The sequence below is a fragment of the Eptatretus burgeri genome, chromosome 12 (assembly GCF_056783735.1).
Source record: "Eptatretus burgeri isolate ZD-2024b chromosome 12, Ebu_testis_v1, whole genome shotgun sequence".
Classification (NCBI taxonomy): Eukaryota; Metazoa; Chordata; class Myxini; order Myxiniformes; family Myxinidae; genus Eptatretus; species Eptatretus burgeri.
The window spans coordinates 16,846,247-16,862,910 of record NC_140972.1 but is presented as its reverse complement, the minus strand read 5'-3'; the positions used below and the strand labels follow the sequence as shown (position 1 = coordinate 16,862,910).

General features: G+C 43.8%; 1 protein-coding gene across 1 annotated transcript in view; it reads left to right on the top strand.

The window, feature by feature from the left end:
* Positions 1-10,818, top strand: part of LOC147015167 (lipoprotein lipase-like) — a 46,883-nt gene extending 36,065 nt beyond the window's left edge. Inside the window, exons 7-11 of the mRNA XM_085849697.1 lie at positions 312-554; positions 2,355-2,475; positions 2,622-2,843; positions 4,196-4,300; positions 10,257-10,818. Of these exons, the coding sequence (XP_085705823.1) occupies positions 312-554; positions 2,355-2,475; positions 2,622-2,843; positions 4,196-4,300; positions 10,257-10,266 (701 nt within the window). The 3' untranslated portion in view covers positions 10,267-10,818. The remainder of the gene's footprint in view (positions 1-311; positions 555-2,354; positions 2,476-2,621; positions 2,844-4,195; positions 4,301-10,256) is intronic.
* The last annotated feature ends 5,846 nt before the right edge of the window (positions 10,819-16,664 follow it).

Below are 16,664 nucleotides of genomic sequence, written 5' to 3'. Positions count from 1 at the left end.
GCAACAGCCGCGCGTCAACTGCGGTAAAACGTTGGTAAATCTATTTTTTATACGACCTTTAAAATCTTTATTTTAAATTGAAATATTCATTCGAACACTATGCAGGGTTCTATGAACTCTCTTGGGTTGGTTTATGTTTTAAAACTATTGCTGGCATAGAAATGGCTTGAATTTTGTTTGTTTTCATTGCCACTCCCCATCCGTGGTGCCGTTTGCCACTTTTGACGTAATATTTTTTTTTGTTTCTTTTGACAACACCTTTAATCACGTGTTCTTATCCTCATCATTGTTTTTTTTTTCTTTTTCTACAGGGATCACAGAGACGGTGAAATGTGAACATGAGCGATCCATCCATCTGTTTATCGGGAGCCTTCTTCATGAGAGCCAGGCGAGTCTGGCATTCCAGTGTTCCGATCATGCACGCTTTGACCGTGGAGTGTGCCTGAGCTGTACTAAGAACCGCTGCAACCGTCTTGGCTACAATGTGGCACGTGTACGCACAAAGCGCAGCAATAAGCTCTTCCTTCGCACCTCGGCAAAGATGCCTTTCAGAGGTAACATGTAACCTCAGCTGTAAGACTGATGAAAACAAATCCAAAGCTTAACTAGAATAAGTTTGAGGTTTGAAGCGGTTACAATGCCTTCAGAAAGTATTCACACCCCACCCCTCTGACTTTTCTCACATTTTGTTTTGTTACAGTCTGAATTTTTAATGGATTAAACATAAAATATTTGTCACCGATCTACACAAAATACCCCATAATGACAAAGTGAAAACACGTTTTCAGAAATTATTACAAATTAATTAAAAATGAAAACTGAAATATTTTGCGTCAATAAGTATTCAACTCCCCCCCCCCACCTGAGTCCATTTTCTCAAGCTCTGTCAAGTTGGATGGGGAGTGTCGGTGATCAGGAATCTTCAAGTCTTTCCACAGATTCTCAACGGGATTCAAGTTGGGCTTTGGCTGGGCCACTCAAGGACTTTCACATTCTTGTTGTGAAGCCATTCCAGTGTTGTTTTGGCTGTATGCTTGGGGTCATTGTCCTGCTGGAACATAAATCTTTATTTTAGTCTCAGATCTTTTGCACTCTGAAGCAGGTTCTCCTCAAGGATTTGCCTGTATTTGGCTCCCTTCATCATTCCCTCCATCCTTACAAGTCTCCCAGTCTCTACCACTGAAAAGCATCCCTATAGCATGATGCTGCCACCACCATGTTTCAGGGAAGGGATGGTGTTAGATGGGTGATGAGTTGTGCTCAGTTTCCGCCAGATGTAGTGCTTTGCATTCAGGCCAAAGAGTTAAATTTTCATCTCATCAGACCACAGAATCTTTTGCCTCATGCTCTCTGTCTTTCACATGCGTTTTCATACACTCCAGGCGTGCTGTCTTGTGCCTTTTTCTCAGGAGTGGTTTCCATCCGGCCACTCTCCCATAAAGCCTAGATTTGTGAAGTGCTGCAGAGATTGTTGTCCTTCTGGCAGGTTCTTGCATCTCAGCCACGGAACTCTGTAGTTCCGGCAGAGTGGTCATTGGGTTCTTGGTCACCTCCCTGACCAAGGTCCTTCTTGCCCGGTTGCTCAATTTGGTCAGACGGCCAGCTCTCGGAAGAGTCTGGGTCATTCCATATTATTTACATTTCCAATAATGATGGAGCTCACTGTGCTCTTGGGAACTTTCAACATTCTAGAAATTGTTTTATACCCTTCCCCAGATTTATACCTCCTCACAATTCGATCTCAGAGTTCCACGGACAGTTCCTTGGACTTCATGGTCGAGTTTCTTTTCTTACATACACATTCAACTGTGGGACCTTACCTAGAAAGGTGTTTCTTTCCAAATTATGTCCAATCAATTGAATTGGCTGCAGGTGGACTCCAATCAAGTTGGAGAGACATCTCTGGGATGATCAAAGGAAATTTGATGCACCTGAGCTCAATTTGGATTTTGGAGTGTCATAGCAAAAGGGGGTTCTTGACGACGTACTTATTGATGCAAAACATTTCAGATTTTCAGGTTTTTAATAAATTTGGACAAATTAAGAAAAAAACGTGTTTTTACTTTTTCATTAAGGGGTATTTTGTGTAGATCGGTGACCAAAGACTTTCAATTTAATCAAATCCAAATTCAGTATGTAACACAACAAAATGTGACAAAAGTTAGAGGGGTGTGAATACTTTCTGAAGACACTAGTTCTCCCCTAACATGCACAACTCACTCTTGTGAAACAAGATTATTGAAGTGCTGTCCATCTGAAATGTGTTTTCACATTAATCCCGTCGCTTTTGCCTTTTGCTGATGGGGCAGCTGCTCATCTACAAAGCGAACCACTTGATTCTGCTGTTGTTTTAGTGTTCCACTATCAGCTGAAAATGCATTTCTTCAGTGGGCCAAATGAGGAACCTGCATATCCAAGCATGTCGATCAGCCTGCATGGAACAAGGGGCGACTCTCACAACGTTCCCCTCACCCGGTACGTATCTTTTAGGGTACTCATGGTGAAGAAGTTGTCTGATTGCTGAAATTTCCTTGGTTCATATGTTGATCCATCGAACTGTCAGCACCAGTGATCAATTTCCATTTGTTTCCATAACTATGACACCGTGCTACATCCACCAGGATTGAGACGATCAAAGGAAACCACACGTACTCCTTCCTTGTACACACCGACACCGACTTGGGGGAGCTTCGGCGTGTAAAGCTCAGCTGGGATGGTACCAGTGCTTGGCAAAATGTCTGGAAGCAATTGAGCGATCTGCTTCCATGGCCCCATGAATCTTCTCCACCCAAAAATATCTTCCTTCGCAGACTTCGTATAAAGGCCGGAGAGACGCAGGAGAGGTAAGAGTGGCCCAACTCGGATGTATCTTAACTCCAATAGTATAACACCTGTGGCAGGAATTTAAATATTTCGATAATTGTAACATTCCTGATAATTTTTTCAAAATGACATAAATGTTTGCAATTGTTTTTTACGTACTATCGGAGCAATATTCTGAAATGTGCATCAAGGTTTCAAAATGAAGAAGCATTATGTACTATTCCTAAAACCACTCGGATATTCGTTTACAGTGTATTTAAATTTTACTGTGTTCTCACATTATTTAAAGATATTGAATAAATTGCACAAAGAAGCTAAGACACTCCCATGTCTGTCTCACGTGTGCACCCCTGAATCACGAAGCACGATAACACAGTGGTGGTGGGAGAGGAGAATGAATAAATGGGAAAGGGAGAGGAATAACAAAAGGACACCGACCTTCACGACACCTATTACTAAAAGAAGTGTGTGCCGTGGGTTATCTCCATACGCAGGTTTCAGGAGGTGGAACAAGACCTACCAGGTCTCAATTAAAGTATCCACCTCTGCATATCCGGTGCATGAGTGAGTGTGCGTGCTTGTGTGTGTGCCACGCGCGAGCATGCACATGAGTGTGTTATCATGCTGGTCATGTCTCTGTGCCTGCCCCACTGTCCTGCCCCCACCCCCAGTGCAATGCATACATCCATGCTGACTAATGGTAACAGCATTAGCAGTGGATGATCCATCAGCCTGCAATCAGGACAGCCATTCTGAGCATGTCATGAAGCGTGTGCCCACGTATGTGTTATTGGAGAGGTGGGGGAGCGTGGGATGGGTTCGGAGAGTACGGTGACATGAACAGCTGACGGTTTTGATGACAGATTTGTGGTCATTATAAATCTCAGATATTTATAATTACAACAAAACGTTTAAATAATAATAATGCTCTGCAGTAGTTGCCCTCTCCTTTCTTTTCCATGTTTAACCTGCCATTGTTGAGTTTGTGAACTCGAGTACCCATACGTTTGCCTGCTGAAATTATCCTTAAAATTGAATGTGACCTGAATGCCAGTAAAGGAATTTGAGAAGTCTCATTACGGACAGTATTTGTTTGTGAACACACCTCCAAGGTCAATTCACCTGCAAAGTTTAAGTTTTTTGTTTCTCACAGATTATACAATGGAAGACGCGCCTTCTTTGGTTGTACTGCGGATCATTAATCTTGCAGGGATATAAAAATGTCACTTTCAAAGCAACAAGAAAAACTCTACGTTGTGCCTCCAGGGAGATTTGAAATTTATGAAGTTTTTAAAAAATATATGTTCTGGAAATTTTTCAGTGAACAAGCCCTTGAATGCCACATTGTCCTTCTGTGTTTTTTTGCCCACAGGCTCACCTTTTGCTCTCCTGGTGACACCAAATTGCAGATGTATCCTGGTGTCGAGTATACGTTTGAGCAGTGCCAACGACGGCAGATTCCCAGACTCCGACACAGGTAGCTAAGGCCAAAAAAAAAAAAAATGTTGCATTGGCGTAACGGGTCACTGAAAAATAGGGTAGGTCGGTCGGGATCTTTTTTTTTTTTTTTTTTTCCCTAATAAATCCCTCCCAAAATCTCCCCCGGCTCGAGTACCACCCTTTTTGTCGGCGGGTTCTGTCCGAAACACTTCCGGGTTTTTGCGATCGCAATCAACAAGATACTTGAAAACGATAGCAAAACAACAAAAATAGCAATAAAATAGGGTCGGCAAAATTTTTCGATAGCAAAAAAACAAAAAAAAAACGTAGGGTCGGGAGGGTTACACCAATGCAACATTTTTTTTTTTTGGCCTAATGATCAAGCCATGCACGACACAGGACTTGCAGTGCACTGCAGTGCTGAAATACATTATTACTTGGTTCCAGTATTGAGTGAAGGGATGTTTTCACTTTCCCTACCAATGTTTTAATCTATCTATAATTCCAGCAAGCTCTGTGTGTCTGTCTGTCTGTCTGTCTGTCTGTGACCGCTGTTTCTCGACAAGCGCTGGTCCGATCTAATTGAAACTTGCCAGGTATATTGCTGGAGACCTGAGTATGTGCCTTTTCAAGGTTTGATATTAATCGGACAAGTGGTTCCCAAGTTATGGCCATTTATTTACCAAACCAATGACAGGACACGGTGCTTTGACGTCACAATTCTTTTTTTTTGCACGTATGGGCATGCACATACGGGCACACATGTACGGGCACGCGAGAGCGAAGGAACGGCCTGTGTGGTTGTTGTTTCTGGCACGCGGTTTGAAAGTTTTTTTTTTTTTCTTGCACGTACTAGTATGTATGGAATCCGAATATGGCTCCTAAAGCCTGCCGCACACTAGCAGACGCAACTCAAGAAGACCGTCTGCGACAGTTTAGTCTGTGAAAGTCTGATTAATCTTGTAATGTGCAGCAGTTTACGACTGTCATCTACAAGGTATTCAGGTGCATCGGCGATCGTTGTAAACGTTGAACACGTTCAACTTTTACGACGAGTGAGTTGTCGGCAACAGTTGTGCGTAGTCATGTAGTTTGTGGTGGTCCACGACAATTGCCGATGCGAGGCAATGTATTGACCAATTAAACTTCAGCTTTCAGTGACTTTCGGCCATAGCATCAACATCGCAGACTTTTGGTCAGAAGAGAAAGACGACCGGTTCATAGATTTTTGGTGGCATCACATCAAAGCGGAATGCCAAAAAATGCAAAGTTGTTGTGACTCACTTTGCAGCTGAGATGGTGCCCCTGAATGTCAAGTTTCTCCTCGCTATCCTTGGACTGACACGCTCCACTGGCTCGTTAAAGAGTGTCGGATGCATCTTCTGGAAGTCAGAATAAGAGCGCCGATCTTTTGCAGAAACTTCCACTCGCAAGTCGTTGAACATTCCCCGAGCCGGCCTTCTGTCCACCCAGTGTGTGACAGCTGCTTCTTTCTCCTGGTTTGCCATCGGTGACGTACCAGCACAAGTAACAAAGCAGCAGCGCTCAATCTTCACCCTTCTCATCCTCTCCCTGCATTTCTTCTTCATCGCCAATTTGTTTTACAAAACTAGTGTCATCAATCGGTGTACAACAAAACGAGATTGTACAAGATTCGTCACCCAATAGTCTTGTTGTGTCGCGCCAGTGTGAGGTGGGATTTATACCCTGTGTTGATCGAACACCAATTTTTCTTTGGAGAACATGCATACTTTCACAAGTACCAGAAGAAGAACTACCTCGTTTCTGTCATCGAAAAATGAAGCCTTAAAGTTGGAGACAAAACAAGACATTAATTGAAGAAAAAAAAAAAAGAGTTGAAATAGGATAGACGACAGAGAGGGTAGGGAATGAGAGGAAAACAAGTTGAGAGGATTTCGGAATAACAGGAGACGAGAGGCTTATGTGGGGCATACATACAGTCGCATATTAAAGAATTGTGGAGCAAAGGTTTTTCTGCCACCTTTCACCAACCTGTTAGCTGCAGGAAGATTGGCCAACACATTTTATTGCAACAGACGACACAAATTAAAAAAAATCGCGAAAAACTTCATCATTTTGATCAACAGCAACTACCTTTGAAGCCTCAAATACATTTGAAATTTCTTCAACATAGTGGACAGGGAGGGGAAGGATATGGCATTTGGTAAACTAGTCCACCCACTCCCTTCAGAAGCACCAGGAAGGGTCATGTTATTATCCTCTCTGGGGTATATAGGTTACAGTAGATCTATATTTGGATCCATTCATCTGTGGGGGACGCAATAAGCATATCCATCCATTGGGACCATACTCTGTGCAGAGCGTTGGTGCTGCCGAAGGAGTCTCCTTAGCTATTTGGCACAATCCTGGACGGGTCGCCACTCCGATCCAGGATACCAGCATGCTGGCACTCATTTTGCCGACCTCGGAAGGATGACGAGCAGAGTGAACCCCACCTGGTATTAATTCAACAGATGAGCAGGATTTGAACTCGGGACCCTAGGATCCAAAGCCCTCCACTCTAACCATTAAGCATATCATGCCTCAATAACGTCGAGTTTCCTCCATTTCAGTTTCGCATTTAACAACAGGCGCGACTGTTAAAAAGGTAATCACACGTGTTTGTGGTTTATAATTATTTATTTATTTTTGCCTCTGGGATAATTCTGGGGGCCTCATGAAATACGACAATTAAGGGGCTGTCACACCTTGACGTTTTAGCCAGCGTATGGCCACGTATGAAAAATTTGCCGAACCAAGCTGGCACACGTTGAATACGTTATGGGTAAGTTTTGTATACCTTAAGAGCACGCTGGCATACGTCGAGCATGTCGAGAAATTTTCAACATGCTGAAAATTTCTCGACGTACTCGACGTGTGACACCCGTTCCGCATACGCTGGCATAAGTTGTAGGCACGCTACACGATCGTTTACACACGTCGACACACGTTACTTGTACGTTACTCATAAGTCGAAACACGTCGAGGTAATGGTTAGCGTCAGTGTTCCAGACTCCCTGGTTTTTTTTTTTGCGGTAATGATTTAAATCGTTGAGCGGCAGCCTATTAATTATATTATAACCGCACTAGAAATCGAAGTGTCAATATCACCGTCATACCAAAGGAAAAAAAAAAAAAAAAAAACAGGGAGTCTGGAACACTGACGCTAACCATTACCTCGACGTGTTTCAACTTATGAGTAACGTACAAGTAACGTGTGTCGACGATCGCGTAACGTGCCTACAACTTATGGCCAGCGTTATGCGGAACGTGTGAGTCATACACTGGCATATGTCAAAAAATTTCAAGCATGGAAAATTTGTCTAACAGCTCGGTGTACAAAGACTTATGCCAGCGTACTACGACGTATGCCAGCGTGCTCTTAACGTATACAAACTTACCCATAACGTATTCGACGTGTGCCAGCGTTTTAGCCAAATTTTGCATACGTCAGGCATACGCTGGCTAAATCATCAAGGTGCGACAGGGCCTTAAGCTATTTATACTGTACATGTTAACAGGCATTTGTCCAATGAGTAAAAACTCCTTGTGAAGGGTTGTGGGGGGGGGGGGAGGGTGGGTTAGTATCAATATTGTTTTGTAAGAACATTAATGTTATGCTATTATCATGAGTGTTGTTATTAGGTTACCCAGTCTAATGGACTGGGTAACCTATTGTTTTTCTTCTGTTTATTTCTTATTTTTCTTTTTCCGCTGGCAATTTTCGGGTTCTTTTGCTTTAAAAACCATTTTCTCATGAACGCTAAGTCCGATCGATACGAAATTTTCACCCTCGTATGTATCTTTTTTGATAGCAAACATAGTTTATAATTGTTACGTCATAGGTCGCGTGGTACGGGCGCCATCTTGAAAAAAACGATAAACGTTGGACCTCTGTATCTCTGAAACGGTGCAATGGAAAAAAAATTTTGCTTCATACATTTTAATGAGCTCCCCATGGGGAAGAGGGGTGATTTTTCATGACGTCATCGGTGAAGCGGTATCCCGGTGAAAATTCGTCAAGTAGAACGCTGCATGGGAAAAATCTGAAATTTCTTGAGTGTCATCTACACAACAATTCACCGTAGAAAAAATATATTATGACGTCATAGGTGACTTGGTTTGGCAGCCATCTTGTCTTGAAAAAAATAATTAGAACCATCTTCTCCAGAACGGCTGAACAGATTGAGGCGAAACTTTACACCCACATTCCTCATGACATCCTTTTACAAGTTTATTAATTTTTAGCCACGTCACATTGCGAACGCTGGCTCTAAGAGCTCCGCGTTGTTCTTCTTCTTCTTGTTCTTCTTCTTCTTCTGGTGAAGACAAAACCTTTATGACACGGCTCTTGGACACATTTGTTTATTGATAGGTCACATGGTTTGGTGGCCATCTTGAATTTACCCGAAAAACTTCAAACATCTTCTTCTCCAGAACGGCTGGTCAGATCGAGGGGAAACTTCACATACTTATTGCACACAAGCAGTGAATATAAGTTTGTTAATTTCTCATTGCGAGCTCACATAGTTTGGCAGCCATGTTGGATTCAAGAATTATATTAAATAATGTTTTCTCTGGAACCACATATCCTATCGAAGTGAAACATGGCAATTATCATACACAACCCTGTCTGCATATATGGTAAAAATTATGATGTCACAAGTCACATGCTTTGACCTCCATCTTGGATAGAAAAACGCACCTTGTCCGATCAACACGAAACTTAACAAGCATAATCCACTTCCCCATTAGAGGGAGAATTTTTATGTTGTCATGGGTCACATGGTACGGCAGCCATATTGGATTGAAAATTAATAACTTTAAAAGTCTTCTTCTCTGAAACGGCTGAACAGATCAAGGCAAAACTCCACACATATGACCGCCTTTCCATGACAAACAAAAAGTCCCCCCCCCCCTTTTGATGTACAACACATCGTTTGGCAGCCATAGTGGATTGAAGGAAAAATATTAATTAATGTTTACTCTGGAACTGCTGCATCAATAAATGTGAAACTTCAGAGTTATGATGGAACAGTCATGTGGAATGAAGGGTTGAAATTTCAAATCAATCGGGCCCACTGTTTGGCAGCCAGGTTGGATTGAAGGGGGAATATTAAGTAATATTTACTCTGGAACCACTGTGTCAATATATGTGAAACAACAATTATTATCGAGATGACATTTGAAACATAGTTTTCAAATTTCAACCTGATCGGCCACACAGTTTGGCAGCCAGAATTATTTAATTATTTGAATCTGAGAACTTTAAAATTTTTGTTTTATTTCCAGAAGGCTCACTTGCTGCACCTGAATGTGTTTGAGGGTTCAGGAATAGCAATTCAATTGATACCGACAATGTCCCCGGGAAAAAGGGCTAACTGCATACGTAATAAATAGATTGAACACTTTGTGCTACCTGGTTCGTAACTCGTCAGTCTCGCGCTGTATCGAAGCAAGGCTGCATTTGTATCACTATTAAATAATGTTTTCTCTGGACCCACTTATCCTATCGAAGCAAAACTTTGCAACTGTCATCTACAGAAAGTCTCGTGTTGTATCAAAGGCGGACGTTTGGGTACCCAGTCATCACTGCAAGCAGTTATAAAGTGGCAGTTCTAGTTACTTTTGTAATTAGAAGTTGCCTTGGAAAAACACCAACGATAAGCTAATCTATCCACCTTAACACGGATTTTGCCAAAGGCAAAAAATCCCCTTTGGGAGGGGGGCAAATGAGATCGCTACAACCTCCATCATGTGACCCTTAATCCTCCTGTCAAGTTTGGTTGGGATTGGATAAGTAATGACCGAATGTATCACCGTCAAAAAGATAGGCAGACACCAAATTGCATATTTTAGTTTGATATGATGGATACAGAAATGACTAACAATCCTTCATGTGACCTTCCTGCACAAATGTTTGCTCTGCATTTTGGCAAAGAGTACATATAACACTGAATTCTCCTTTTCAGATACATCTGAATGAATAAGAAGGTGGATGTTGCAAAGAACATGACTCCAACAGATGTCCATCATCGGGGAACACTCTCTGGGTTCTATTGGAAGATTCTTCCAAAGTCGGCCACTGTGAATACATTCGTAGTTAAAACCATATGCGGGTGAATTGCCACCAATACCAAAAACTGCTCGATAGATAACTAGTGACTAAGTCATGGTTCATCAAAGTGCTGCAGCTGTGAGTTTACGCAATGTATCTGGTGTGATCGGAAATCAGAGAACATCTCTAACCATCTGTACTAGATCATTGCCTCAGAGCCTTCACCGTAGCATCACACTGTCTGGAATTTCATCAGCCATGCTGAAATAGCCGACAGGTTACATTATGCTTTTTAAACATAAAAATAATTTTGTAAGCATAAGAACGATGGTCCAATTCAACTAACCCTTTGAATGAAATGTTTTTTTTCATGTCTTCCTGTGATATGCTGCTTTCTCTTACAAGCATTAGGCAGTATTCTGTTACATTGTGGGTTATGTTTTGTTTGGCCAGAATAAACTCCGTAGAGAAAAAGACCAATTGCCATGACACCTTGCAGAATAAAGTGAATGTGATAGGGTTTTTAAAGGTTGGGGATCACATTGGATAATCCAGGTTTGCGATCACTTCTTACAAAAGTGTTTCCTGCAATCTACAAATTTCCATCACCCCTCAACCCAGTCTTAACATTGCCAAAAGTCGAGCATTGCTATATCTATTTGTGTAAGTATAACAAATGGAGTTAGTGCAACAAATATATCAGTATCTGGTTGTTCAATGCTTGTGAAGTCATCGATGAACAGACAAGATTCATATCTTCTTCTTCTTTGACTTCGAACAGACATAAATCTTCGATTTTGCAAATAACAAACAGAGGAGTGAAAACATAACCTCCATTAAGCCGCTGTCACACCTTGACGTTTTAGCCAGCGTATGAAAAATTTGGCGAATACCCTGACACACGTCGAATACGTTATGGGTAAGTTTTGTATACGTTAAGAGCATGCTGAAGCACGCTGGCATACGTCGTAGTACGCCGAGCTCGTTGACAAATTTTGTACATGCACAAATGTGCTCGGTCGATGTCGATGTGCTCGGCGTATGACTCACACGTTCCGCATACGCTGGCCATAAGTTGTAGGCACGTTATGCGATCGTTGACGCACGTCGACACATGTTACTTGTAAGTTACTCATAAGTCGAAATACGTCGACGTAATGTCTAGCGTACCCAAAACTTATTTCTAATCTATGAGTAACGTGCTTTGAACCTATTTGTAACGTATCACCAACGCATATTGACGTATGTAGACGTATTTGACGTCTTCCGGACGACCACAGAACTTACTGAATGTGTTTCTAACTTACAGCTACCGTATAATGGCGTATTGGCAGCGCTTAGGGGAATTGGTATATAAAAATGGGGTTCACAGGAGGAACCCGTCAGTGTTCCAGACTCCATGGTGAGCAGATGTCCATGTCATCGGAGAGATGGAGGATCCGGTAAAGCTGAGACGAGAATACCTACTAGCTGTCCTCCAACATCAACATGACCTCATCGATTTGACACTGTACCAGTTGCGTGCCAATAGAGCCAGGAGAAGAAGAGGTGAACGGAGGAGAAGGAACTGGGTGAGACCATGGATCGGGAGGCGCCGGCAGTTTGGCATGTATGACCAGCTCATGGAGGAACTCCGTAACGAGGAGTTCTTTGAAGTTTTCTTCGGCATGACGGTGATGTTGACACTTCGATGTCTAGTGCGGTTATGATTTGAATCATCGAGCGGCAGCCTTTTATTAGGCTACGCCACGTGATCGTCGGCGATACGCTGACACGTGCTATGCATAAGTTGAGAACGCCAACAACACGCTAAGCATTCGTTGGTATAAGTTATCGAAACATTCAATGTACGTTACTAATACGTTATGCATACGTCCAACTCGTTATGAATACACTATTATATGCCAAAAACTGAAAAAAAAATAGTTCAGCGTATGCCAGCATTTTAGATAAATTTTGATACGTTGCCATACGCTGGCTAAATCGTCAAGGTGTGACAGGGGCTTTACCTTCGGTGGTCGAGGTAAAAAAAAAACAATCGCTTTTGATGGGAGAGGTGTTTAGGGAAGCCGCGCACTCGGTGGGCCCCTGAGTAGTTGAGGGAGAGTGCGTTCCCCCCCCCCCCCCAGCTCCGTCCCTGCTTCCTGACAGAGGTACAGTGGGGAGAACAAGTATTTGATATACTGCCGATTTTGCAGCTTTTCCCACTTACAAAGCACGTAGAGGTCTGTAATTTTTATCATTGGTACACTTCAACTGTGAAAGACGGAATCGAAAACAAAAATCCTGAAAATCACATTGTATGATTTTTAAATAATTAATTTGCATTTATTGCATGAAATAAGTATTTGATCACCTACCAACCAGTAAGAATTCCAGCTGTCACAGACCTATTAGTTTTGTCTTTAAGAAGCCCTCCCATTCTCCACTCATTACCTGTATTAACTGCACCTGTTTGAACTCTATCTGCATCAAAGACAGCTGTCCACACTCAATCAATCAGACTCCAACCTCTCCACAATGGGCAAGACCAGAGAGCTGTCCAAGGACATCAGGGACAAAATTGTAGACTTGCACAAGGCTGGGATGGGCTACAGGACAATAGGCAAGCATCTTGGTGAGAAGGCAACAACTGTTGGCGTAATTATTAGAAAATGGAAGAAGTTCAAGATAACAGTCAATGTCCCTTGGTCTGGGGCTCCATGCAAGATCTCACCTCGTGGAGCCTCAATGATCATGAGAAAGGTGAGGGATCAGCCCAGAACTACACGGCAGGACCTGGTCAATGACCTGAAGAGAGCTGGGACCACAGTATCAAAGAAAACCAGAAGTAACACACTACGCCGTCATGGATTAAAATCCTGCAGCGCACGCAAGGTCCCTCTGCTCAAGCCAGAGCATGTCCAGGCCCGTCTGAAGTTTGCCAATGACCATCTGGATGATCCAGAGGAGGAATGGGAGAAGGTCATGTGGTCTGATGAGACCAAAATTGAGCTTTTTGGTTTAAACTCCCCTCGTTGTGTTTGGAGGAAGAAGAAGGATGAGTACAACCCCAAGAACACCATCCCAACCGTGAAGCATGGAGGTGGAAACATCATTCTTTGGGGATGCTTTTCTGCAAAGGGGACAGGATGACTGCACTGTATTGAGGGGAGGATGGATGGGGCCATGCATCGCGAGATCTTTGCCAACAACCTCCTTCCCTCAAGAAGAGCATTGAAGATGGGGCGTGGCTGGGTCTTCCAGCATGACAACGATCCGAAACACACAGCCAGGGCAACTAAGGAGTGGCTCCGAAAGAAGCATCTCAAGGTCCTGGAGTGGCCTAGCCAGTCTCCAGACCTGAACCCAATAGAAAATCTTTGGAGGGAGCTGAAAGTCTGTGTTGCCCAGCGACAGCCCCGAAACCTGAAGGAACTGGAGAAGATCTGTATGGAGGAGTGGGCCAAAATCCCTGCTGCAGTCTGTGAAAACCTGGTTAAGAACTATAGGAAACGTCTGATCTCTGTAATTGCAAACAAAGGTTTCTGTACCAAATATTAAGTTCTGTTTTTCTGATGTATCAAATACTTATTTCATGCAATAAAATGCAAATTAATTATTTAAAAATAATGCAATGTGATTTTCAAGATTTTTGTTTTAGATTCCATCTTTCACAGTTGAAGTGTACCTATGATAAAAATTACAGACCTCTACGTGCTTTGTAAGTGGGAAAACCTGCAAAATCGGCAGTGCATCAAATACTTGTTCTCCCCACTGTATGTGCAATTGTCAACGCTCGTCTACTTGTCCACCGGTGTCTACAGATCCAGATGTGCCAGAAATCGTGACACCAGCGGCATCAACTTACCCTGAAGACAACACCTGTCCGTGCATCACCAGGCGATTTTCGTCATCCTACAGACATCTTCAGCTATCAGTAGCGATATGTACAGCATTAGGCGAATACCTTACGGGCACCATGGTTCAAAGAATATCTTCTGAACCCGCAGCCCCGTATGCGGTGGCAACTCAAGAAACCCCACCTCTGTGTCAGTGACATCGTTCTGCTGCAGGCGGATGTGCACAGGAACGACTGGCCCTATGGACGTGCGATTGAGACATTGTCCAGCGCCGACGGTCGGGTTCGAAAAGTGGAAATCCACACCATGAAGGACAACAAACCCCAAATCTACATGCGAACCATAACTGAGGTTGTACTGCTTGTAGCAGCAGGGGAAGAGGGAATTCCTTCATTGTGTTGCCACAGTCTGGTCCAGGTGAGGAGCACGATGTAACCATTTTGAATGTAAATTGTATAGATTGTGTACACCATCGAGGCTTGTATGAGAGCTAACGCACAGCAAGGGGAGCAGGAAACAAGAGGAGTGGGAGAGGGAATAAAAAAAACCCCAGTGTGGAACAGAGTCGTTTTGACTCGTGCGTATTTGTGCTCAGCCGAGGTGTGGCGTCATCTCAGCTGCAAACTCCACACCATCTAAAGGAGAAATTCGTGATGAAAGGTAAAAGCTGCTCAGACATGTTTGTCTTCTGGGAAAACGATGTTTCATATTTCTGACAGATTCTCCTGGATTACATTGCTGCAAAACAGGATAACATCAAGTCGTTGGAAATAGAAACGTCAGCAGAGATGGTTCCAAATGACTTTCAGTGCAGACATGGAAACGATGTGTGGTGGGGTTGCATTGGCATTGCTGAAGCAAGCCTAGTCAGAGAGGAGAAACCTGAAGTGTCAGAAACTCCAACTGGAGGCGAAGGTGCAGTTGACGGGACTGGGCGACCAGTGGAGTTTGGCACGACATGGCCATTGAACAATCACGAAACAAAGGCTGTGGCAAGCACAGACAGATTTGCGCTTACGATGAGGCACTTGTGAGATACTATTTGACTGCACATCAAAAAGCAGCTGCAACCGCTTGGACAAAACAATTGAGTTGACTGCATCAGACCGATAATGGTGATCTCCACAAGAAGGCCACCAAGAGCCGTATTACAGCTGGTGAAGCCGCAATCCAGGAAATCATCAATGTTGTGAATGATAGGATGGTCAGCCTTTTCTTGATTGTTTGGCATTACTCCACATAATAGGCAACCTCTTATAAGTATTGCCACATCACTTGAATGTTCACCTGAGGAAACTGAAGCACCCAAGATGTAGGTGTCGCAAAGATGATGATGATGTATGCAAATGTATTGTTGACAACTGCAGCAATTAGGAATTGAACATAGATTACTCTTCCTCTGAGTCGGACACATTCTGAATATGAACCTCATTCGTATCCTTTGTGACGATGGCCGTCATCAAAATCAACATGGCTTGGTGACATCAAATTCGCCGTTAATATTACCGTGAAAACCAAGTCTTGATCAATATTTTCCAGACCCTGCACCCCATACAATGCCCATGTTTCATAATATAAATATTGTTACGGCTGTGGAAATTCGCAGAACACCATATAGGTTCCTTAGATCAGTTATCACGGTAAGTCTGTGTTCAGTTCGATTTCCCCACCGTTGTTTAATGGGTATTATTCGTGTTCACCGGGCTGTGACCCTTTGAGATAGTGTTTTTCTTTATCTATCGTTATTTTGAACCACAATTGCAACAAACCTCCACGCCAACAACCGCCACCACCAACTACGTAACAACGCCAACCACGCAACAACCACCACCATCTTCGCCACTATGCCCGCTTGCGAACGCCATCCTCCACGGACCACGTGACAACCCCCGTTCCACATCGGAAACCGTCCGAGAACGCGAGGAGGGAAGCAAGAAGGATCTCCGATGGCGCGCGGCTTCTCCCGCCTATTTTCCCCGCGCTTGGTGTGGGGGAAGTGCGATCCGACCCGGGGTCAAAGGTGACAAAAGGTGGGGGCCTCTTTTTGGGGGAATAATTCCTTGGACCTGAGCCAAAACCGACTTCCCCCGTCCCCCGCACGACGTGCGGGGAGGGGGCGAGAGGGCATGCCCCTTTTCGGGAGGTTTCTCGAAATTCCTCGAAGGGAGGTGGAGCCGAAAATGGGGTGGAGCAAAGGGCGGAGCCCCGTGCTATGAAGGGCGGAGCCCCACGCTAAAAAGGGCGGACCGTACGCGAGGCTCAGGTCTCTGAGAGATCGCCCTGTGGTTCATGACTCTCTTCCCGTCTCCCGGTGGTCCATGCCCTGCTGCTTCTTCCGGCTCGTGCACTCGCCTGCCTTTGGTGGTCCGGTGCTCGTGCTTCCTGTGGTTCAGCGCTCCGAGGGTGGTTCAGCTGTTCCTGTGGTCGGGGTCCGGTGGAGGGCCCGTGCATCGGGGACGCGGACGGAAGGCGCAGCTCTG